We start from the raw sequence: 26,775 nt of genomic DNA, 5'->3' as shown, positions 1-26,775 counted from the left end.
AGCCATTGGCAGCTCATGCGTGACACCTGCGCTTGCTCAGGCCCTTTGAGGAGGCCACGCTATTCGTGAGTCGGCAGGACTATGGGATGAACGACGTCATTCCTCTGTTGCACGTCCTGGAACAAATGCTGTTAACAATGGCTGGTCAGGGTGCGGTAGACGTGGCGCACAGATCTCAACGCCACATGACCCCTGTGGGGGCAGGACAGGAAGAAGAGGAGGAGGTAGAGGAGGACATTGGTGCTCAGGAATTATTGAGTGAAATGGGTGGTTTTTCCACTCAGCGGACAGGAGTGGAGGAGCAGGAGCATCTGGTAGAGGAGGAGGAGGAGGAGGAGACAGAGGACCCAGACGCACCGTGGCAGTATGCTGTGGAGATGGAGGCAGGGAGTCCCTCGCATTCCTTGGCACAAATGGCCCATAGCATGCTCGCTTGCTTGCGTAGCGACAGCCGAATAATAACCATCAGACAGAGGGATGACTTTTGGCTGTCCACCTTGTTGGACCCTCGCTACCGTTCAAAAATGGTGGCCTTTTTCACACCTGCTGAGAGGGAGGCCAAAATAACGTACTATAAAAACCACCTATGTAGTCAGCTGGTCTCTGCCTGTCTGCGCCAACGTCCATCCTCAGACACTGTGGGCCCTGTGCGCTCGCGTTCCGCTGCCATGGCAGCAGGGGAGGGGTGGGGTGGTAGGAGCAGTGGCAGCTCCACCAGCAGCGGCTGCCTCAGTCTGCAGTCGATGATGAGTAGCTTTCTTCACCAGCGCAGTGAGGAAACTACTAACCAGCCACAGCAGCAGCAGCAGCAGCAGCAGCATCAGGTGGACCTGGAGCAGGACCTCAAACAACAGGCTTAGGCCTACTTGGACAGCACCCTGCCAACCGAGGTAGACAATCCCCTTGACTACTGGGCAACGAAACTTGACCTTTGGCCCCAACTAGCTGAATTTGCCCTTGAAAGGCTGTCATGCCCGGCCAGTAGCGTGGCATCGGAGCGCGTGTTTAGTGCGGCAGGAGGTATTGCAACTCCGCGGAGGACACGACTGTCCACCCAAAGTGTGGAGAGACTGACGTTTGTGAAAATGAATCAGGCGTGGATTAGTCTGGATTTCAAACCACCAGTTCCTGACACAACTGACTAAATCCGCCATGAATCATGCCCCAAACATGTGCCACTTTCAGGTCTCCTCACACTGCTGGTGTGTTCCATTTTTTGTCATAGGGTGCTGGCAGATTACGGGCCTCCCATAGCTGCTGCCAGGCCCCTAATCTGCCATGGGCCCCTATACCGCCTCCTCATGCTGCTGCCAAGTCCAGAGTCTCTCATGGGTCCCTGTACGGCCTCCCATTGCTGCTGTCTCCATCGCCACACTCTGCCATGTGCCACTTTCAGGTCTCACACACTGCTGGTGTGTAGAATTTTTTGACATAGGGTGCTGGCAGATTACGGGCCTCCCATAGCTGCTGCCAGGCCCCTAATCTGCCATAGGCCCCTATATACCGCCTCCTCATGCTGCTGCCAGGTCCAGAGTGTGTCATGGGTCCCTGTACGGCCTCCCATTGCTGCTGTCTCCATCGCCACACTCTGCCATGTGCCACTTTCAGGTCTCCTCACACTGCTGGTGGGTTCCATTTTTTGTCATAGGGTGCTGGCAGATTACGGGCCTCCCATAGCTGCTGCCAGGCCCCTAATCTGCCATGGGCCCCTGTTGTCGCTTGTTGGCATATTCCGCTCGTTCAGATGCTCCTTCTCCTGCTACTCCTCTTCACGGATTCCGTCAGCAGTCTTTCTTGGAATCCGTTTCCAAGAGACAACAGTTTGCGAGCACGCACCAGACGGTGCAGAAACTGAACGTCCTCCTGTCCAAGTTGCTGCTGCCAGGCTCGTAATCTGTCATGCGCCCCTGTACCGCCTCCTCATGCTGCTGCCAGGTCCAGAGTGTGTCATGGGCCCCCGTACCGACTCCAAATGCTGCTGCCAGGCCCGTAATCTGTCATGGGCCCCTGTACCGCCTCCCCATGCTGCTGCCAGGTCCAGATTGTGTCATGGGTCCCTGTACGGCCTCCCATTGCTGCTGCCAGGCCTGTAATCTGCCATGGGCCCCCGTACCGACTCCTCATGCTGCTGCCAGGCCCGTAATCTGCCATGGGCCCCTGTACCGCCTCCTCATGCTGCTGCCAGGTCCAGAGTGTGTCATGGGTCCCTGTACGGCCTCCCATTGCTGCTGTCTCTATCGCCACACTCTGCCATGTGCCACTTTCAGGTCTCCTCACACTGCTGGTGGTTTCCATTTTTGTCATAGGGTGCTGTATGGCCTCCCATTGCTGCTGCCTCCACCGCCACACTGTGGCTCCACACTCTGGTTTTGGCCCCGTGACTGCCCAAATGAGTGAAGTGTGCGGTGATTCTAAGATCGACGGCACTCATCTGCATGTCATACTGCCTGACAGTATTATTTCTCTTCCCCAGCAGACTCCAAGGGCATTTAAATTAAAGGTACAGTGTTCAGCACTAATATTAAGTCTCTCTGAAGCCTAGAAACACCCTTTTTTAAGTTAAATTCACAGCGAATATATTCGACTCGAATCGAAATTTTTCTACGAATTCGCTGAATCAGTCGAATCGAATTTTTGAATACTTCGCTCATCTCTAATTGTGACATGTCAGAAGTAACATGTAACATTACTGAAAGGTCCACTATAATCCTTGACCTGGAGGATACAGATACTCATTCATTGGAGTTCTGTGCCCATTTACTGTTCTCTCCTGCTGGTTTTATCATTCACCGAGGCCAGTAGAATCTTGCAGAAATTAATTTAGGGTCCTATTCTGAACAGGACACCTTGCGATGGTGTTCAGTGTTGGAAGGGAACAGAACAGCTATTAATAAATACACTACATCTGAATTCATGTTCCTGCAACTATATAAGACGAATAGGCCACAACATATTACTGTAGGTGCATTACAAATATACAAATAGTAGTCAGATATAGTGATATACCAGTCACTACAAAACAACCAGATGGCATAAAAAACTGGCCAGCAGCGCATAACCCCCAAGTAATTGTTAAGCTAATCGGGAGCATTTTTAGAATATACCAAGTGTGGTGGATAGGATCCTATTGCTATAAAATCAAGGGACTGCGAGAGCTACTGAAAATAGAATACCAAATGAACAGTGAAAGGGAAATGTATGTAACAATGTAGCAAACAATTCAAAGACGGTTGTAAAAGATACAAAGTAGAACCCGAGACTGTAAACAATGAGGCAGGAAACCCAATTAATAGTCATTGTGTGTTAATTCGATGGTGGAGCTTGAAGCAGTCATGGGTGATAGTTATTAGGCTCCATGTACACTAGGAGCAGAAAAAACACTCAATATGAGATTTTTTCCAGCGTTTATCCCTTTTGTGTGCTGGTGTTTAGCAGTTTAGCTTGTTGTTAAGGAGCTCTTCGGCAAGCCGGCCACTGTGTCTTTAACAAACGATGACACATCAGCTGTCAGTGGGGTTCCCCACTGACAACTGAATGTTAACAAAAGATATGCCATTTGAGGGAAAAAAAACCCCAAAAAACACAGCATGCTCCCCCAAATCCATACCAGGCCCTTCAAGTGCTATGGATATTAAGGGGAACCCCGTGCCGAAAATAAAACAAAATCGGTGTGGGGGTCATCCTCAACATCCAGTCTTATCTGGGCATGCAGTCTGGCAGGCAAGAAAAGGGAAGGGGGAAATGGGCGAGCAGCCTCCTACTTCTGAAACATACCAGGCCACATGCCCTCAATATGGCGATGCCAACAGGACCACCCATGGCTGAACTTCAGTTGATTCAGCAGGTAGAATCATTTGATATTCTAGTCAACATTTGTTTTCACTTGTAGCAATAACAAAATTCAAACAGGGCAGAATGAAAGATTTTTTTTTTCTTTTTTTCAAATGAATGAAACTCTAACTGTGAATGTCGTTTTCATTAGAGAAAAATCCTATACATTGTTATGAAACCTGTTTATTATATCTGAGATCTCATTTGAGTAGAAGATCTAGATGAATTTTAAGGGATTTCAACAAAGGCAAGAACGTTCTGACAAATAAGTTTTTGGATTTTCCGTATAAACATTTGAATGAAAATCCAACCATGCGTGGCCAGCTTTAGATTGACTTGTATCTCCAGGAGGCTTTGCCTAAAGTGTTACTAACCCCACAGCAGTAAACTCAGTCTGTATATGCAGTAAAGCATGCTTGTTATACTCACTGTGGAATCTAAGGGGTTAATCCTCCACATTGTATAAAAAGGCTATTTGATCCTGTCTTCTCTAATCCTCCCCTTCTTCTACTGTCCCCAATCCATCTGCTGATAGTACAGAGCTGTAGAAGTCACTCTACACATGCTCAATTTAGTGTGTATTGCTAGAGAGTTGTTTTTTTTGGGGGGGGATGCATGTGATCAGCACAGGGCCAATCAGTGCTGTCCAGACAGAGGGTCAGGGGTCATAAAGCCTCATAGGACAGTCAGAGTAGAACGAAAATTCCTCCTACAAGCTTTAACCAATGCTAAGCTGGACACTGATAGAAGTCACAAAACTGCTATATACTGATGGGAGAATGCATTTAGCAGTTTATAAAACCTAAAATAATTGCATTTCCATGTTGTGTGTACTGTGGGAGACCGGATATAGTGAATGCAGGGTCGGGGGTTTAACAATACGTTAAGGCTGCCTTGAGAATAACATGGCCGAGTTACAATACCTCTGGTGCTATATAGTCTGGAGTCCCACAAAATGTCGATGTCGTACATCCATCACGAATACCCTCTTTACACATCCCAAAATCGGCCAGCTTGCAGTGTCCTTCATGATCTAGCAAAACATTGTCCAGCTTCAGATCCCTGCAAGAGATTAAAGCAGTATATTTACTTACGACTTATAGTCATCCAAGCGAAAGCAGAAATGAACACATCTGAAGAAATTCTAAATTATTTTTTTTTCTTGAATACGAATACGAAAAATCTGTCATTTAACAATACAGTATATAAGAACCAAAACTAGGTGCATCAACCATTCAACTGCACCTGCCTTGATATGAGGTTTCTGACAACATATAGGTCCTTGCAATGTTGTTATCTAAAATCCTTACCATGACTGTAACTGTGGGACTGGAGTTAAATTTTTAGGCCCCATTCACACCTAGCGTAATGGTGACACACATAGGGCAGCCCATTCACATGTAGTCCCCATTCACACCTAGCTTAATGGTGACACACATAGGGCAGCCAATTCACCTGTAGGCCCCATTCACACCTAGTGTAGCAGAGACACACATAGGGCAGCCCATTCACCTGTAGGCCCCATTCACACCTAGTGTAGCAGGGACACACATAGGGCAGCCCATTCACCTGTAGGCCCCATTCACACCTAGTGTAGCAGGGACACACATAGGGCAGCCCATTCACATGTAGGCCCCATTCACACCTAGTGTAGCAGGGACACACATAGGGCAGCTAATTCACCTGTAGGCCCCATTCACACCTAGTGTGGCAGGGACACACATAAGGCAGCCCATTCACATGTAGGCCCCATTCACACCTAGTGTAGCAGGGACACACATAGGGCAGCCCATTCACATGTAGGCCCCATTCACACCTAGTGTAGCAGGGACACACGTAGGGCAGCCCATTCACATGTAGGCCCCATTCACACCTAGCTTAATGGTGACACACATAGGGCAGCCAATTCACCTGTAGGCCCCATTCACACCTAGTGTAGCAGCGACACATGTGGGGAAGCCCATTCACCTGTAGGCCCCATTCACACCTAGTGTAGCAGGGACACACATAGAGCAGCCCATTCACCTGTAGGCCCCATTCACACCTAGTGTAGCAGGGACATACATGGGGCAGCCCATTCACTTGCACGGACTGCCCTACACATGCCATAAAAAATCCTGTACCTTTTTGGGTGTACATCTTTGTGTGTTTTGCCACACGCAAGAAGGCGCATCTGCTGAATGAATGGCACCACAAGCGCGGTGTGCGTTCCTGGAACACACAGGTGTGAATGTAGCCTAAAGACTGATTGTAAGATTCTAACCAGTACAATAGGTAATCACCGTGCTACTACTTGCAATAAAACTGTAAAATTTAAAAAATTACTTAAGTTAATTTAAGCATCTTCAGCTAATTTGTATAGCAAATATTTATAGGAGGGTTTCCACCATCTTAGCAAAATTTCATTTTTTTTATTTTTTGTGTATTATATCACAGAGACTGGTATTGTGGTCATTTGAAGTTTATTGAGAATACTATACATTAGAGGGTTCCAATATTATTAAGTTATTGATTAGTAAGGTAGCGCTGCAAATTTTTAAAAAAAATATTTTAACAAGACAATTGGTTTGATTTACGAAGTAAGTCAAGAATCAATAGACTGAGTATATGCACTTCAATTATCCACTACCCTGAATAGCAAATTCATGTTTACTGCTGTCATATGCACATGATAGGGTGGTTAGGAATTTGCTTTTCACATGATTGGATAATTGAAGCATGTATTCACACAATTGATTGTGTTCTGTGAACCCCTTTAGGGCTCGCTCACACAGGTAACTAAGGGGGCGGTGTAAAACATGATTTAATCTTCCCTGACTGCCCACCTAAACACAGAAATACAGCCACTCAGGGCTGTACACATGCCGTGGCCACGATGCTTCGCTTCTCAGCTGCGACAAAAGTTAAATGGCATGTCACTTTTGGCGGACAGTACTGCCAACTAACACAACCCATGCCAGTAAATGGAGCCACGCTGCAACTATTTACTACTACATGCAGTGTACGTGGCTGCATGCACAGTGGATTGGCATTTTGAGGGATAATAGGCAGTGAGGAGGCAACATATTGCCTCCTCTCCACCTGTCAAACACCCTCTGAAAAGCGATCCACTGTGGATCACTTCTCATAGGGGAAAAAATATTAGCCACACATGAAAACGAACACTTAGTAAATTAGCTTCATAGCGTTTATGTTGAGAAGACTAAAAATATAATCCATTATTATGCTATTAAAGAACTTTAGCTTACATTTTAAAGTACCTGGTGATGCAGCTATTAAGGTCCTTGTGCAGGAAGTTTCTGCTACAAGGTGACAATGCTTTGTCCCCATTTCCCAAATATGCTCCTGCGTTGGTCACCTGTCACATGGGCTTCTAATGAAGACTACACGTGACTGTTTCAACACTTATTACAGAAGCATTATTCACTGTTTTCACCATCAGGGAACCCACCCTGGAAAATAAAATGCAGCCATCGCTTGACAGAATGCAGATACGATGTGTCTGCACAGTGACTACAGAGGATCTGGCAGCACTTGGATGCCAGAAAGGATGGAAACAAATATTTTTTTTAAAAAAAGGTAAGTGTTTATGACTCACAATGCTTTAGAAAGCTAAATGTAAATCAGTTAAAGCCTACATCTACTGTAAGCACTTTCACAATCTAAATACAGGGTTAATACAATGATGGGGTTAGGTGGGGTCTCCTCTGACCATCACGGCAGTCAATGTTTGATGTATGTGACATTTCTCAGGTCCGGCTCAATGGTTCCTTGGCTGTCTGTGGTGTAAGGCTCTGTGGTCACTAAATTATTTGGCATATCTCCCAAACTTAAGCTCAGGGCTTTAATCCTAAAACTGTGATTGGTTGCAGCTCCAGCCGTGGCGCACACTATAAAGCTGCACAAAGACTTCTTTTTTCTGCCCATGGCTAGCGTTCCAGGAAAATATCCTTCACACCTCAGCAGTTTCTCATCAATCATTTTCCTTAGCAACACTGATTCATTTTTCTTCCTCTTCAGAGGAGAATTGCTGCCTCATGCAATGACACAATTTTTTCACACCAATAAAGAACGTGTTAACCGATCATACAGAAGACATTGGAGAAGTTGGATCAGGCCCTTCATTTCTTCAACATTACAGTGAAAAAGCTTGTAATCACAGCAGGGTTGGACTAATAACTGCTGGTGCAGCCATTGTTAGGTTATATACATACATACACCGGCCACTTTATTAGGTACACCTTGCTAGTACCGGATTGGACCCCCTTTTGCCTTTAGAACTGCCAAAATTCTTTGTGGTGTAGATTCAAGGTGTTGGAAACATTCCTCAGGAATTCTGGTCCATACTGACATGAGTTACTGTTGCCTTTCTATCATCTCAAACCAGTCTGTCACACACAGCTGCCGCTCACTGGATATTTTCTCTTTTTCGGACCATTCTCTGTAAACCCTAGAGAGGGTTGTGCGTGAAAATACCAGCAGATCAGCAGTTTTTTAAATACTCAGACGAGCCATCTGGCACCAACAACCATGCCACGTTCAAAGTTACACAAATCCCCTTTCTTCCCCATTCTGATGCTCAGTTTGAACTTCAGCCAGTTGTCTTCACCACGCCTAGATGGCTAAATGCATTGAGTTGCTGCCATGTGATTGGCTGATTAGCAATTTGCGGTACCAAGCAATTGAACAAGTGTACTTAATAAAGTGGCTGGTGAATGTAGAACAACACGTGCCTGGTTTAAAGAAAACTTTGGGGCCAACTTCCAGCCTCCTCATTGGACAGTAAATGAGCATCATAATCCATGTCCAGAGAGCAAGGAGATGACCCAGGGGACAGTAGTGTTAACTTGGGTTGAGCAGAGACATCTTATGGACTAACATTCTTCTTTTCATAAAACCCACGCCAATGTGTTCAGAAAGGCAAAGCAAACAGAAATGAAGAGTGTTTAAAGTGCAGTAACCCATTCCAATCAATCAACAATTATTTCTTACTTGCCCTGTAAAGGGAACCCCGACTGATTGCTACAGGTAAGCATCCTTTGTACAGCTATATTGAATAGCGGACTTCATGAAGCACAATTGAAAGGGCATTTTGGCTGATGGAAGCCAGTTGTGCCATGGGCATGGGTAGTGAAAAGCCCAAAGACACAGTTAAGTGGAACTAACCCCATCGATTTAACAGATACCCATAACAGTTACATTCAAGACATGCAATAAGGGATAAATATCACAGCTGCATTTGCCTTCATGATATCTGTCAAGCCAGCAAACAGCTGGTGTCATAACAGTCTACATGTGCAGCACCATGGCAGCTGCAGATCAAACAAAGGCCAAGATGGCAGCTTCCTTGGCTATAAATAGAGATGAGCGAATTTCTCAAAAATTCGATTCGGCTGATTCGGCGAATTCCAGTGTGAAATTCGATTCGATGCGAATTTCTTCGCTACGAAGATGACTTATAAAAAGGGTTTCTAGGCTTCAGAGAGCCTTTAAATTAGTGCAGAACACTGTACCTTTAATTTAAATGCCCTTGGAGATGAGGAAAGAGAAGGAGAAGGAGAAGGAGAAGGATGAGAAGAAGGAGAAGGATGAGAAGAAGGAGAAGGATGAGAAGAAGGAGAAGGATGAGAAGAAGGAGAAGGAGAAGGATGAGAAGAAGGAGAAGGAGAAGGATGAGAAGAAGGAGAAGGAGAAGGATGAGGAGAAGGAGAAGGATGAGAAGAAGGAGAAGGATGAGAAGAAGGAGAAGGAGAAGGATGAGAAGAAGGAGAAGGATGAGAAGAAGGAGAAGGAGAAGGATGAGAAGATGGAGAAGGAGAAGGATGAGAAGAAGGAGAAGGAGAAGGATGAGAAGAAGGAGAAGGAGAAGGATGAGAAGAAGGAGAAGGATGAGGAGAAGGAGAAGGATGAGAAGAAGGAGAAGGATGAGAAGAAGGAGAAGGATGAGAAGAAGGAGAAGGAGAAGGATGAGAAGAAGGAGAAGGATGAGAAGAAGGAGAAGGATGAGAAGAAGGAGAAGGAGAAGGAGAAGGAAAAGCAGAAGGAGAAGGATGAGAAGAAGGAAAAGGAGAAGGATGAGAAGATGGAGAAGGAGAAGGATGAGAAGAAGGAGAAGGAGAAGGATGAGAAGAAGGAGAAGGATGAGAAGATGGAGAAGGAGAAGGATGAGAAGAAGGAGAAGGAGAAGGATGAGAAGAAGGAGAAGGAGAAGGATGAGAAGAAGGAGAAGGAGAAGGATGAGAAGAAGGAGAAGGAGAAGGATGAGAAGAAGGAGAAGGAGAAGGATGAGAAGAAGGAGAAGGAGAAGGATGAGAAGAAGGAGAAGGATGAGAAGAAGGAGAAGGAGAAGGATGAGAAGAAGGAGAAGGAGAAGGATGAGAAGAAGGAGAAGGATGAGAAGAAGGAGAAGGATGAGAAGAAGGATGAGAAGAAGGATGAGAAGAAGGAGAAGGATGAGAAGAAGGACAGTTCTGTGACAGTTTCTGTCTATTTCTGACAGTTCTGGGACATTCACTCCATACAGCTGTTTCAACCGCTGTATGGAGGGAATGTCATGGAACTGTCAGAAATAGACTATTAATGACAGTTCTGGGACTGTCCTTCCATGCAGCGGTTGAAACATTGTATGTATTTGTTTCCATAAATGGATCCATTTATGGAAACAAATAGATACAATGTTTCAACCGCTGTATGGAAGGACAGTCCCAGAACTGTCATTAATAGTCTATTTCTGACAGTTCTATGACATTCCCTCCATACAGCGGTTGAAACAGCTGTATGGAGTGAATGTCCCAGAACTGTCAGAAATAGACTATTTATGACAGTTCTGAGACTGTCCTTCCATACAGCGGTTGAAACATTGTATCTATTTTTTTCCATAAATGACATTCTGCAAATACACTTAGAGGAGCGCTGCAGATACACTTTTTGCCGGCTTGGAATTAATCTTATTTTCATCCTACTTCTTCTTCTTCATCCTCATCCTCATAAGAAGAAAAAGAAGAAGTAGGATGAAAATAAGAATAATTCCAAGCCGGCAAAAAGTGTATCTGCAGCGCTCCTCTAAGTGTATCTGCAGAATGTCATTTATGGAAAAAAATAGATACAATGTTTCAACCGCTGTATGGAGTGAATGTCCCAGAACTGTCATAAATAGTCTATTTCTGACAGTTCTGGGACATTCACTCCATACAGCTGTTTCAACCGCTGTATGGAGGGAATGTCATAGAACTGTCAGAAATAGACTATTAATGACAGTTCTGGGACTGTCCTTCCATAGAGCGGTTGAAACATTGTATCTATTTGTTTCCATAAATGGATCCATTTATGGAAACAAATACATACAATGTTTCAACCGCTCTATGGAAGGACAGTCCCAGAACTGTCATTAATAGTCTATTTCTGACAGTTCTATGACATTCCCTCCATACAGCGGTTGAAACAGCTGTATGGAGTGAATGTCCCAGAACTGTCAGAAATAGACTATTTCTGACAGTTCTGGGACTGTCCTTCCATAGAGCGGTTGAAACATTGTATCTATTTGTTTCCATAAATGGATCCATTTATGGAAACAAATACATACAATGTTTCAACCGCTGTATGGAAGGACAGTCCCAGAACTGTCATTAATAGTCTATTTCTGACAGTTCCATGACATTCCCTCCATACAGCGGTTGAAACAGCTGTATGGAGTGATTGTCCCAGAACTGTCAGAAATAGTCTATTTCTGACAGTTCTGGGACATTCACTCCATACAGCTGTTTCAACCGCTGTATGGAGGGAATGTCATGGAACTGTCAGAAATAGACTATTAATGACAGTTCTGGGACTGTCCTTCCATACAGCGGTTGAAACATTGTATGTATTTGTTTCCATAAATGGATCCATTTATGGAAACAAATACATACAATGTTTCAACCGCTGTATGGAAGGACAGTCCCAGAACTGTCATTAATAGTCTATTTCTGACAGTTCTATGACATTCCCTCCATACAGCGGTTGAAACAGCTGTATGGAGTGAATGTCCCAGAACTGTCGGAAATAGACTATTTATGACAGTTCTGGGACTGTCCTTCCATACAGCGGTTGAAACATTGTATCTATTTTTTTCCATAAATGACATTCTGCAAATACACTTAGAGGAGCGCTGCAGATACACTTTTTGCCGGCTTGGAATTAATCTTATTTTCATCCTACTTCTTCTTCTTCATCCTCATCCTCATAAGAAGAAAAAGAAGAAGTAGGATGAAAATAAGAATAATTCCAAGCCGGCAAAAAGTGTATCTGCAGCGCTCCTCTAAGTGTATCTGCAGAATGTCATTTATGGAAAAAAATAGATACAATGTTTCAACCGCTGTATGGAGTGAATGTCCCAGAACTGTCATAAATAGTCTATTTCTGACAGTTCTGGGACATTCACTCCATACAGCTGTTTCAACCGCTGTATGGAGGGAATGTCATAGAACTGTCAGAAATAGACTATTTATGACAGTTCTGGGACTGTCCTTCCATACAGCGGTTGAAACATTGTATGTATTTGTTTCCATAAATGGATCCATTTATGGAAACAAATACATACAATGTTTCAACCGCTGTATGGAAGGACAGTCCCAGAACTGTCATAAATAGTCTATTTCTGACAGTTCTATGACATTCCCTCCATACAGCGGTTGAAACAGCTGTATGGAGTGAATGTCCCAGAACTGTCAGAAATAGACTATTTATGACAGTTCTGGGACTGTCCTTCCATACAGCGGTTGAAACATTGTATCTATTTTTTTCCATAAATGACATTCTGCAAATACACTTAGAGGAGCGCTGCAGATACACTTTTTGCCGGCTTGGAATTAATCTTATTTTCATCCTACTTCTTCTTCTTCATCCTCATCCTCATAAGAAGAAAAAGAAGAAGTAGGATGAAAATAAGAATAATTCCAAGCCGGCAAAAAGTGTATCTGCAGCGCTCCTCTAAGTGTATCTGCAGAATGTCATTTATGGAAAAAAATAGATACAATGTTTCAACCGCTGTATGGAGTGAATGTCCCAGAACTGTCATAAATAGTCTATTTCTGACAGTTCTGGGACATTCACTCCATACAGCTGTTTCAACCGCTGTATGGAGGGAATGTCATAGAACTGTCAGAAATAGACTATTAATGACAGTTCTGGGACTGTCCTTCCATAGAGCGGTTGAAACATTGTATCTATTTGTTTCCATAAATGGATCCATTTATGGAAACAAATACATACAATGTTTCAACCGCTGTATGGAAGGACAGTCCCAGAACTGTCATTAATAGTCTATTTCTGACAGTTCTATGACATTCCCTCCATACAGCGGTTGAAACAGCTGTATGGAGTGAATGTCCCAGAACTGTCAGAAATAGACTATTTCTGACAGTTCTGGGACTGTCCTTCCATACAGCGGTTGAAACATTGTATGTATTTGTTTCCATAAATGGATCCATTTATGGAAACAAATACATACAATGTTTCAACCGCTGTATGGAAGGACAGTCCCAGAACTGTCATTAATAGTCTATTTCTGACAGTTCCATGACATTCCCTCCATACAGCGGTTGAAACAGCTGTATGGAGTGATTGTCCCAGAACTGTCAGAAATAGTCTATTTCTGACAGTTCTGGGACATTCACTCCATACAGCTGTTTCAACCGCTGTATGGAGGGAATGTCATGGAACTGTCAGAAATAGACTATTAATGACAGTTCTGGGACTGTCCTTCCATACAGCGGTTGAAACATTGTATGTATTTGTTTCCATAAATGGATCCATTTATGGAAACAAATACATACAATGTTTCAACCGCTGTATGGAAGGACAGTCCCAGAACTGTCATTAATAGTCTATTTCTGACAGTTCTATGACATTCCCTCCATACAGCGGTTGAAACAGCTGTATGGAGTGAATGTCCCAGAACTGTCGGAAATAGACTATTTATGACAGTTCTGGGACTGTCCTTCCATACAGCGGTTGAAACATTGTATCTATTTTTTTCCATAAATGACATTCTGCAAATACACTTAGAGGAGCGCTGCAGATACACTTTTTGCCGGCTTGGAATTAATCTTATTTTCATCCTACTTCTTCTTCTTCATCCTCATCCTCATAAGAAGAAAAAGAAGAAGTAGGATGAAAATAAGAATAATTCCAAGCCGGCAAAAAGTGTATCTGCAGCGCTCCTCTAAGTGTATCTGCAGAATGTCATTTATGGAAAAAAATAGATACAATGTTTCAACCGCTGTATGGAGTGAATGTCCCAGAACTGTCATAAATAGTCTATTTCTGACAGTTCTGGGACATTCACTCCATACAGCTGTTTCAAACGCTGTATGGAGGGAATGTCATAGAACTGTCAGAAATAGACTATTTATGACAGTTCTGGGACTGTCCTTCCATACAGCGGTTGAAACATTGTATGTATTTGTTTCCATAAATGGATCCATTTATGGAAACAAATACATACAATGTTTCAACCGCTGTATGGAAGGACAGTCCCAGAACTGTCATAAATAGTCTATTTCTGACAGTTCTATGACATTCCCTCCATACAGCGGTTGAAACAGCTGTATGGAGTGAATGTCCCAGAACTGTCAGAAATAGACTATTTATGACAGTTCTGGGACATTCACTCCATACAGCGGTTGAAACATTGTATCTATTTTTTTCCATAAATGACATTCTGCAGATACACTTAGAGGAGCGCTGCAGATACACTTTTTGCCGGCTTGGAATTATTCTTATTTTCATCCTACTTCTTCTTTTTCTTCTTATGAGGATGAGGATGAAGAAGAAGAAGTAGGATGAAAATAAGATTAATTCCAAGCCGGCAAAAAGTGTATCTGCAGCGCTCCTCTAAGTGTATTTGCAGAATGTCATTTATGGAAAAAAATAGATACAATGTTTCAACCGCTGTATGGAAGGACAGTCCCAGAACTGTCATAAATAGTCTATTTCCGACAGTTCTGGGACATTCACTCCATACAGCTGTTTCAACCGCTGTATGGAGGGAATGTCATAGAACTGTCAGAAATAGACTATTAATGACAGTTCTGGGACTGTCCTTCCATACAGCGGTTGAAACATTGTATGTATTTGTTTCCATAAATGGATCCATTTATGGAAACAAATACATACAATGTTTCAACCGCTGTATGGAAGGACAGTCATTTATGGAAACAAATACATACAATGTTTCAACCGCTGTATGGAAGGACAGTCCCAGAACTTGTATGTATTTGTTTCCATAAATGGATCCATTTATGGAAACAAATACATACAATGTTTCAACCGCTGTATGGAAGGACAGTCCCAGAACTGTCATTAATAGTCTATTTCTGACAGTTCTATGACATTCCCTCCATACAGCGGTTGAAACAGCTGTATGGAGTGAATGTCCCAGAACTGTCAGAAATAGACTATTTCTGACAGTTCTATGACATTCCCTCCATACAGCGGTTGAAACAGCTGTATGGAGTGAATGTCCCAGAACTGTCAGAAATAGACTATTTCTGACAGTTCTATGACATTCCCTCCATACAGCGGTTGAAACAGCTGTATGGAGTGAATGTCCCAGAACTGTCAGAAATAGACTATTTCTGACAGTTCTGGGACTGTCCTTCCATACAGCGGTTGAAACATTGTATGTATTTGTTTCCATAAATGGATCCATTTATGGAAACAAATACATACAATGTTTCAACCGCTGTATGGAAGGACAGTCCCAGAACTGTCATTAATAGTCTATTTCTGACAGTTCCATGACATTCCCTCCATACAGCGGTTGAAACAGCTGTATGGAGTGATTGTCCCAGAACTGTCAGAAATAGTCTATTTCTGACAGTTCTGGGACATTCACTCCATACAGCTGTTTCAACCGCTGTATGGAGGGAATGTCATGGAACTGTCAGAAATAGACTATTAATGACAGTTCTGGGACTGTCCTTCCATACAGCGGTTGAAACATTGTATGTATTTGTTTCCATCCATTTATGGAAACAAATACATACAATGTTTCAACCGCTGTATGGAAGGACAGTCCCAGAACTGTCATTAATAGTCTATTTCTGACAGTTCTATGACATTCCCTCCATACAGCGGTTGAAACAGCTGTATGGAGTGAATGTCCCAGAACTGTCGGAAATAGACTATTTATGACAGTTCTGGGACTGTCCTTCCATACAGCGGTTGAAACATTGTATCTATTTTTTTCCATAAATGACATTCTGCAAATACACTTAGAGGAGCGCTGCAGATACACTTTTTGCCGGCTTGGAATTAATCTTATTTTCATCCTACTTCTTCTTCTTCATCCTCATAAGAAGAAAAAGAAGAAGTAGGATGAAAATAAGAATAATTCCAAGCCGGCAAAAAGTGTATCTGCAGCGCTCCTCTAAGTGTATCTGCAGAATGTCATTTATGGAAAAAAATAGATACAATGTTTCAACCGCTGTATGGAGTGAATGTCCCAGAACTGTCATAAATAGTCTATTTCTGACAGTTCTGGGACATTCACTCCATACAGCTGTTTCAACCGCTGTATGGAGGGAATGTCATAGAACTGTCAGAAATAGACTATTTATGACAGTTCTGGGACTGTCCTTCCATACAGCGGTTGAAACATTGTATGTATTTGTTTCCATAAATGGATCCATTTATGGAAACAAATACATACAATGTTTCAACCGCTGTATGGAAGGACAGTCCCAGAACTGTCATTAATAGTCTATTTCTGACAGTTCCATGACATTCCCTCCATACAGCGGTTTCCGGCAAAAAGTGTATGTGCAGAGTTCCTCTATTCTGCAGATACACTTAGAGGAGCTCTGCAGATACACTTAGAGGAGCTCTGCACATACACTTTTTGCCGGCTTGGAATTATTCTGATTTTCATCCTACTTCTTCTTCTTCTTCTTCTTCTTCTTCTTCATCCTCATCCTCATCCTCTTCTTCTCTTCTGAGGATGAGGATAAAGAAGAAGAAGAAGAAGAAGAAGTAGGATGAAAATAAGATTAATTCCAAACAGGCAAAAAGTGTATGTGCAGAGCTCCTCTAAGTGTATCTGCAGAATAGAGGAACTCTGCACATACACTTTTTGCCGGCTTGGAATTATTCTTATTTTCATCCTACTGCTTCTTCTTCTTCTTCATCCTCATCCTCATCCTCAGAAGAAGAGGATGAGGATGAGGATGAAGAAGAAGAAGAAGTAGGATGAAAAGAAGAATAATTCCAAGCCGGCAAAAAGTGTATGTGCAGAGTTCCTCTATTTCTGACAGTTCTCTCACAGCTTCTTCACATGTACAGCGGTTGAAACATCTGTATCCTAAATGGAAACTAATAGATACAAATTAGTTTACTAATTGTATCTATTAGTTTCCATTTAGGATACAGATGTTTCAACCGCTGTACATGTGAAGAAGCTGTGAGAGAACTGTCAGAAATAGAGGAACTCTGCACATACACTTTTTGCCGGCTTGGAATTATTCTTCTTTTCATCCTACTTCTTCTTCTTCTTCTTCATCCTCATCCTCATCCTCTTCTTCTGAGGATGAAGATGAAGAAGAAGAAGAAGTAGGATGAAAAGAAGAATAATTCCAAGCCGGCAAAAAGTGTATGTGCAGAGTTCCTCTATTTCTGACAGTTCTCTCACAGCTTCTTCACATGAACAGTGGTTCAAACATCTGTATCCTAAATGTAAACTAATAGATACAATGTTTCAACCGCTAAACATGTGTTCCTTCTGTCAGAGAACTGTCAGAAATAGCGGAGCTCACTGCAGGGACACTTTTGCCGGCTGATCGGGAAATGTTCGATTCGCGCACCCGAAGTAGGCAAAATTTCGGTTTCGCCGCGAATCGAATATTTCCTGAAATTCGACTCGAATTCCGGTTCGCCTGGTTCGATTCGCTCATCTCTAGCTATAAACAATAGGATGGTTTAGTTCCACGTAACAGTCATATTCATACTACACAGTGTTTTAGGAATGCAAGTTTTAACATGCACTGAAAGCCTGCCATGCTACCACAGACCATTCATTTTGCAAGGGCCCAATGTTGGAGAATTGTTCCTGTAGATTTTTTTTTCTGCCACAGTACATAGCAACCCACATTGCATTGTGATGGGGTAAGGTGCGATTGTAGTGCCAATGTGTTTTGTACGTGCACTGGGGTGCCATTCAAAATCAATGAAAACACGCATGAACATTGTGCTTCACTGTGCTTAACCACCACATAGCCCATTGCAAGGTTTGAATGAACCCGTAACCACTTCCTGTCTATAGGACACACCGTACGACCTTGGATGAGAAGGGAGATATCACGGTCATCTCTGCTGCTGCAGCGTTGGCCGAGTTAGAATTGTTTTTTTGGGGTTTTTTTTTTAAGAGCCGGCGATGCTGAACAAAGTGAAAGTAATCTGAGTGGCCACTGGATTTTTTTTTTTTTTTTTTTACAAGCAGCGGATGCCGTTCCTCCTACTGGGAGACACCAGAAAAGGAAGTGAGAAGGAATTTTTCACTTCTGGGTTTGGTCTCGTGGAAACAAGTGATTACCGATATTGGTTTAATCTGATGCATTGGAGGCCAGTGGAGACATCTGAGGTCTAATAGACCCCAGATCTCTCTAAAAAGAGGACCTGTCACAGCCCATGGTATCACAAGGGATGTTTCTTACCCCTTGTGATAGCAACAAAAGTGATCATAAAGAAAACTTTAAAATTTAAGTGTAAAAAAATAAAAAAATACATGTGCATTCTCATTTGCATGTGACCACATACAAATGAGAACGTATGTATTGGTCCTGCACACAAATGTAAACAGTGATTGCACCACACATGTGAGGTAACACAGCAAATGAAAGGTATCACCGCAAACATCAGAGTGAGAGAAATAATTCTAGCACCAGACCTTCTCTGTAGCTCTAAACTGGTTACCTGTAAAGGCTTTTAAAGCCTCACCTATGGATATTTTTAGGTACCAAAGTTACTTTGCTCAGTAGTCTGATGGCTGCTGATGTACAGTGCAGCTGGGGATCGAGAGCTCGGGCTCAACCAACGGCCTCTCTCTACCAGGATGCCACGACCCCCCTGAAGACCTCTGGCGGCACCCCGGTTGAGAAAGGCTGTGTTAAGGTACCAAAGGAAATTTCCCATACATCCCATTGTGATTTACTCTATGTGATAGCACTCAGTCCATGGGGTAAATTGCCATCCCAGTGCTATGCAGACATTGCTGGACAATTTTTTTCTACAGACTTCAGAAATGAGGTACTTCTTGCTACATGTCTGCCTTTGCCCTAACATTCCTCAGCGTGCGGGGATGTATCCTGCATCGCTTCTGTGTGAACTCAGGCTATAACAAGCCTTGGTTCACACAGGAGCAGTTGAGAAACTGCATGCGATATAGACAGGAATAGCATTACTGTTCAAATCGCATGCTAGTCTTTGTGGTGCAATTTGCATCCATACATTTTGTATTGACGGAAATCGCACCGCAAAGTTATTGGTACTCTGTATCGACGAGTACTTGACCGAAAGTATCAATACCCATCTATCAAAAAAGACAATCGGTGCATCCCTAGTTGTTGTTTTTGATACACCACATGTGTCCTTTGAAAGCAGTTTCCCCTTGGTGTTCCAGTCACTTTTTTCTATTGTATTAATACATATGCTGCATTGACCGCATGGACTTGGCATATTTTTATTATTATTATAATACAGTATTTATATAGCGCCAAAGGGTTTGCTCAGCGCTGTACAATAGCAACGGGGACAGAACATGAGACAAAACAGTAACAGTACAATACACGAGGGGTTCAAGGGCCCTGCTCTTTTGAGCTCACAATCTAGGAGGGAGGGGAAGTGGTACAGGAGGAAGTGGCTGTGGGGGATGGAGTGGTGGGAGAAGTGGAGGAGATCGGTTGTTAGGTGAGGGTGGGGTAGGCTTCCCTGAAGAGATGGGTTTTCAGGGTGCGCCTGAAGGTGAGGAGGGTAGGTGACAGTCTGATGGATTGGGGTAGGGAGCTCCAGAGGATGGGGGAAGTCCTGGAGGAGAAGTCCTGCAGTCGGGCGTGGGGTGAGGAGACCAGGGAGCTGGAGAGTTTTCTACGGTTTAAACCATTTTACCTCTTTATTAGCAATAACAAACGAACAGGGGTTTTAATCCTTCTCCACTGTATCCATTCCACTGAATATCACATCATAAAATACCGAATGATTTCATGAGTACAATACCGCACAATACCTACCTTCGTGAATTGCAAAAAAATGTTTGAAAAAAAGCTACAAGTTATTTTATCTCATATTTTAAGAGGAAAATAGCTCTTCATGAATTGAGCCCATTAGGTCATGTAAAAGCACAACCAATCCAACAAGGATGAGAGAGAGACTCCGCCACAATGGTTGCAGAAAGTAAGCAAAACAGGCAGATTACGCTGCCAGAGTTCCAAAACGATATTCGCGTGTACCAAGAACATGTACCAGTGTTGGCTGGAATATATTCTTCATTCTATACACAAGTCTAATGAGTGCTATTTGCCTTTCCCACAGAGTATCTGTAAGCTTCCGAATGGAATGTAGGTGTCGCTTTGGCTAAGTCAGTCATCACAGATGGAGACACTAGAACTGGAATCTAGAAGTATTACATGGTTATGTAACTACGATCAAAATAGCTCACGAGCTTCCATAGATTTACACAGAAGCCTCAGGGAAGATTAAATAAAAATTACAATTCTAAGAACATCTCATTGTCAAGTGAGAAAGGAAAATGATAAACTAAAAAGTTCTATCGCTTTTTTTTTTTCTTTAATATTTGTCTATTTTTATTACTTCTCATTACAAGCATATATTGGTCTTATTCAAGAACGTGTGCTTTTTTAAAAAAACCCATAAGGATAGCTAAATCCAAAAACAAAAATAAAATATATTTCACTTTACCAATATTTAGATACTGCAAAAAAAATTTTGTTTAGATATGCTTAAGTCCTGGTTCACACCTATGCATTTTTTTGTGCTTTTTGCATCTTGCAGAAACACAGCTACAGTCCATTTAACATGGTTTCCTATGGGACACGTTCACATATATGCGGTTTTAGCTGCTGTATTTTTTTGTAGGGTCAGGGATTTTTTCCAGCAGCAGATTGTGACATGCATAGGTGTGGACAAAGCCTTAGGAACAGGAAGGCTACTTTCCCACTGCTCCACAGAAAAAAAACACATCTTAGGAACAGGGAGGCTACTTTCACACTGCTCCACAGAAAAAAAAAACACATCTTAGGAACAGGGAGGCTACTTTCACACTGCTCCACAGAAAAAAAACACATCTTAGGAACAGGGAGGCTACTTTCACACTGCTCCGCAGAAAAAAAAACACATCTTAGGAACAGGGAGGCTACTTTCACACTGCTCCACAGAAAAAAACCACATCTTAGGAACAGGGAGGCTACTTTCACACTGCTCCACAGAAAAAAAACACATTTTAGGAACAGGGAGGCTACTTTCACACTGCTCCACAGAAAAAAAAAAACACATCTTAGGAACAGGGAGGCTACTTTCCCACTGCTCCACAGAAAAAAAACACATCTTAGGAACAGTGAGGCTACTTTCACACTGCTCCACAGAAAAAAAACACATCTTAGGAACAGGGAGGCTACTTTCACACTGCTCCACAGAAAAAAAAACACATCTTAGGAACAGGGAGGCTACTTTCACACTGCTCCACAGAAAAAAAAAAAACACATCTTAGGAACAGGGAGGCTACTTTCACACTGCTCCGCAGAAAAAAAAAAAACACATCTTAGGAACAGGGAGGCTACTTTCACACTGCTCCACAGAAAAAAACACATCATAGGAACAGGGAGGCTACTTTCACACTGCTCCACAGAAAAAAAAACACATCTTAGGAACAGGGAGGCTACTTTCACACTGCTCCACAGAAAAAAAACACATCGTAGGAACAGGGAGGCTACTTTCACACTGCTCCACAGAAAAAAAACACATCGTAGGAACAGGGAGGCTACTTTCACACTGCTCCACAGAAAAAAAAAAACACATCTTAGGAACAGCGAGGCTACTTTCACACTGCTCCACAGAAAAAAAAAAAAACATCTTAGGAACAGTGAGGCTACTTTCACACTGCTCCACAGAAAAAAAAAAAAACATCTTAGGAACAGGGAGGCTACTTTCACACTGTTCCACAGAAAAAACACACATCAAAAACCCTTTTGAATTTTTGACACATTTTTGCAGTGCATTGCATTTTGATGCATTTGTGTTGTGTTTTCCCCACTGAACAAAGCACTTCCCACAGGTTTCAATTTTTCATGCATTTTTGCTGTGGTTTCCTTTCATTTCAAAGGATGGATGTGTTTTTGGTAGTTTTTTTAATGGATCAAACATGCACCAAAAATGTAGCAAGCAGGATTTTTTATTTCACCGAACTGAAGCACAATGGATCAATGTAAAGAGTGTCATAGGATTTAAAGGAATGCAGTTTTCTTACGCTTTTTTTTCCACTAAAGTAAGCGCCAAAAGCAACCTAAAAAAAGTAACCAATCACAATTCAGACTCGATAGGTAATAGGAACTTGTCATTCTTTAGCAATGTCTATTTAACTGATAAATTAGGAGCATGTGTATCTCTGGGACAGATGTGCAAAGAAATCTCCAGACAGATAAGAACACAAACCGATAATGGCTTAATCCATCCCTACATGGCTGTACATACACTTGATATGTTATGGTGCAATTGTTAATGCACGAACTGTGGTGCACTGCCATTCATTTTAAATGGCACCTATACTTGCTACTGCAGTAGCGATCACCACACTTTCATCCATTATACAATGCATATGCTGACTGAATTAAAAAACAAATTCTTCACTCACCAATGGTTAGTCTACCTCCCAAAATGCCAGGTGTGGCCGAGGGAAGCTTGAGATAGGATTTGTTCTCCACCAGTACATGCAGGGCTGAAGTGTGATGTCTCAGCTCGCTAGGGGACTGCAACCTCATCATGCGTTTGCATAGCATCCTGCTTTTCCCTATGTGAGGCACACTCTACGTGTGTCAACACAACCACAGATCTAAAACCAGCCAGAGATAGATCTACATTCAGCTGAATTTCAATTAGTGTGTGGCCATACTGTCAGAATACAATGGGGTTGATTTATTAAAACTGGAGAGTGTAAAATCTAGTCCAGCTGTGCATGGTAGTCAATCAGCTTCTACCTTCAGCTTGACGAAGCTTTGACAAAAAAAACATGGAAGCTGATTGGTTTCCATGCAAAACTGCACCAGATTTTGCACACTGTGGATTTAGTATATCAACCCAAATGTTGTGGTGGGAGGAAGATTCCTCCATCCTCCTTGTATGTGAACCATCTATGGTCTGCTGAAGGGCCTGCTGAAGGGCCAGTCTTGTTCTGCTGCACTGAGCAGCATTGTACATCACAGTCCCAACACACAGGCAAGGCAGTTGATGCTCTTAGATTGTAAGCTCCAAGGATCAGGCCCTCCTAACCCTCTTGTATTGAACAGTACTGTTGCTGTATTGTCTCCTTTTATATTGTAAAGCGCTGAGCAAAATGTTGGCGCTATATAATTCCTGTATAATAATAATAATCTGTGCTGAAAAACAAAAGTAGGACAGGTGTCATTTTTATGCAGCGCACTGTGTCACAGGCAACGCATCGCAATGCCCTTCAATGCATAGAGCTGAATGAAATGTCATTTTGTGACATTTAAGTTCTAAAAAAAAAGCAGCGCACCAGACACTTCTACTTAAATGCTGCACCTGTTCAGCTCATAAAAATACTGTGTTATAGTTCATGCACGTCTATACATTATTTCAACAAAAAATTCTCAAGAGTTCAAAAGTGACAGCAATCCAGCTGCCGGAAGAGGGTGATTCTGTATTTCATTTGATACCTTTTACATATTTCTTTTTATTACCAGGAATAAAAAGTCTGTTCCCACCCTATGGAACACTTGACTTGGAAAACTACTGTAACTATAGACCAGACACGCAGCTTGTTTATATCGTTCCTTTGCTTCCTCGATTCTTGTTGACACATTTCTGTGTAATAATAAAGTTGCAGCCTGTTTTCTCGTAACATCATAATAAACCGCGGCAGAGACTGTCCTTTGTCAAACATTTTGGATTCAGCTTCTCGGAACAGCAAAGGTCAGACAAACACATTGAAGCATCAAATGGCAGTAAATGTTGCCTTCAGCTTCCTGTACCATCGGACTTGCCAAATGTGCCAAAGAAAGGCTAGGGAGTAATCCACAAGGCTTGTGTATGGTCTGCAAGAAAGGTATATATAGAACTTTTTTTTTTCTTTCATAGATATGTTAAGAAAATTAAAGCTGAAACCCAGACAACAGCTGAACACGTAGATAAAATACATATCAATGAGCGTTCTTATCTTCCTAATGGCTTTGTATTTCTGTCCATTCAGTTCTGAGAGTTACACAGTCCTGCTACACAGCACATCCTTGTTTGGCAGGTAAATCGGATTTTTCTGTGATGCAGTTAAAGTGATATTAACCACTTGCCTACCAGGCCACTGGATATTTTCTCTTTTTCGGACTATTCTCTGTAAACCCTGGGGATGGTTGTGTGTGAAAAATCCCAGTAGTTTTTCAAATACTCAGACCAGCCCTTCTGGCACCAACAACCAAGCCACGTTCAAAGTCACTTAAAGTGTTACTAAATCCACAACAGTAAAATCAGTCTGTATATGCAGTAGAGCATGCTTGTTATACTCACTGTGAAACCGAAGGGGTTAATTCTCCATATTGTGTAAAAAGGCCGTTTGATCCTGTTTTCCCTGATCCTCCCCTTTTTCTATTGTCCCCTAAATATCTCCTGAGAGATCAGTGGTTTGGAGTCACTGTGAACACTCAAGTATTGCCAGAGAGGTTTTTTTTCTTTTTCCTTGTGAGAGTGTTGTGATCAGCACAGGGCCAATAAGCACTGTCCAGACATAGGTCAGGGGTCTTGCATCCTCCTATAAGCTTTAACCAGTGCTCAGTTGGACACTGATAGAAGTCACAAGACTTCTCTGAAGAGAAAAGGTATTTAGCAGTTTATATTTACTAAAATAATTGCACTTCTATGTTCTGTGTACTGTGGGAGACCAGATATAGTGAATGCAGGGTCTGGGGTTTAGTAACACTTTAAATCCCCTTTCTTCTCCATTCTGATGCTTGGTTTGAACTTCAGCAAGTTGTCTTCACCACGTCTACATGCCTAAATGCAATGAGCTGCTGCCATGTGATTGGCTGATTAGAAACTTGTGTTACCAAGCAATCGAACAGGTGTACCTAATAAAGTGGTCAGGTAGTGTATTTCGATAGGCAATGTTTTAAAAGCTTTTACAGGATACCAGTTTAAAGATACACAGGAGGTCTGGTACTAGATTTATTGCTCTCGCTCTGACATTTGCAGTGATACCTCACAATGTGAGGTACGACCATCACTTACATATGTGGGCAGGACCTATGGTTGCGTTCGCCTTTGTGCAGGAGCATGGGGGGGGGGGGGGTCTTATACTATAGAGATGATCGAGGAGATTCCAGTGCTGTCATCTCTATGGCAAGCTGGCAAAACCACTCCTGGGCTCCATGTTGGGACAGGAGAGCTCAAAAAGGCAGGGGGAAGGTTCAGCCCTTTTACTACTGTAAAAGTAATCAGGTGACTGTATAACCACCCAGATTTACTGAACAACCGATGAATGGCTGTAAAAAAAAAAAAAAAAAAACTTATAGCAAGCTCATGGCTGAAGTTTCAGCCATGAACTTGGTTTTAACACAGCCTAAAGAAATTAGGGGATTAAAGTCCATCTTTAGGCAAAAACTTTTTTTTTCGGAAGGGTTAGATCCTCTATTTGAACTGGTGACCACTGTCACTGATAAGGAAAGTGAGAGGAAATCCAAAATTTTAAGAGTTTTATTTCTACACCTACCTGAATACACAGCACAAGTGCACTCAGAGCAAACAGATTGCTCGTGGCACTCAGAAGGTTGGAGGGGCCAGAAGCACCAGTGTGGGCCCAAAAAGAGGAAGATCAGTGCTTCTCTGTGCAAAATCATTACACAAAGCAGGCAAGTATGACGTTTGATATTTTATAAAAATCTGAAACCTTACTATCGCGTTCAGAGTAGGCAGATGTAAATGGACAGTCATCTGTTTATTTCCAGCTAACTCTTTGTCTGCCCAGGTCCAGAGAAAAAAATGCAAAGCATTCTTTGAATGGTGCCTGTGCTGAGCGCCTGACCTCATGCATTCACAATGTATCATGCCACCCACTCAGCACAGAACCTGAAGCTATTGGAGATCACTGGAGTAGCGATGTCTACTTCACGGATTTCCAGCAGCATTGGCCAGGTATGGTATACACACAGTTCAATAGGTCGAAGCTGGACCTATGTCAACCATGTAAAAATATCTCATGCCCGGAACTCTTTAATTATCCACGGGACCCTATGCCTGAAAAATCCTTAACCAGGGAACCTGGGAGAACTGATGTAAAGGAGGAACATACCAAATATGTATTTGGTTTAGTTTTTTCCTGTTTATGCCCTTTTCACATGACCATTCCTATCAGGTCCACCTGTCTTTTTTTTCTGTTGAACCAGATCAGATGGTCCATTCATCTCTATGGACTGGGGGTGTAAATGGACTTGTGTCCGTTTACACCCGCCTACCTCCGATCTGGTCCGGTACGGTACACTAAAAACAAGTGGAAGAGGATCCGTTCTCCTCTGTGTAGGCAGACATGGACCTGTCAAACACCCGCTTTGCTCAGCATTGGATCAGCAGATAGAACCCCTGCTGAGCAAAGCAGATCTGTCCTGTGTGAAAGGGGCCTTATGCACGCTCTAGGTTGCTCATTTATATTATACAACCGCAGGGGCGGACTGACCATTT

General features: G+C 42.6%; 1 protein-coding gene across 1 annotated transcript in view; it reads right to left on the bottom strand.

The window, feature by feature from the left end:
* Positions 1-26,775, bottom strand: part of PRKCH (protein kinase C eta) — a 240,936-nt gene that overhangs the window by 33,583 nt on the left and 180,578 nt on the right. The window contains exon 11 of the mRNA XM_089687472.1: positions 4,755-4,893. Coding sequence (XP_089543598.1) covers positions 4,755-4,893 — 139 coding nt within the window. The remainder of the gene's footprint in view (positions 1-4,754; positions 4,894-26,775) is intronic.

Source organism: Staurois parvus, unplaced genomic scaffold, assembly GCF_062004578.1.
Source record: "Staurois parvus isolate SC_StPar_1 unplaced genomic scaffold, SC_StPar_1.0 ptg000426l, whole genome shotgun sequence".
NCBI classification, from domain to species: Eukaryota; Metazoa; Chordata; class Amphibia; order Anura; family Ranidae; genus Staurois; species Staurois parvus.
This window is presented reverse-complemented; position numbering and strand designations above follow the sequence as displayed.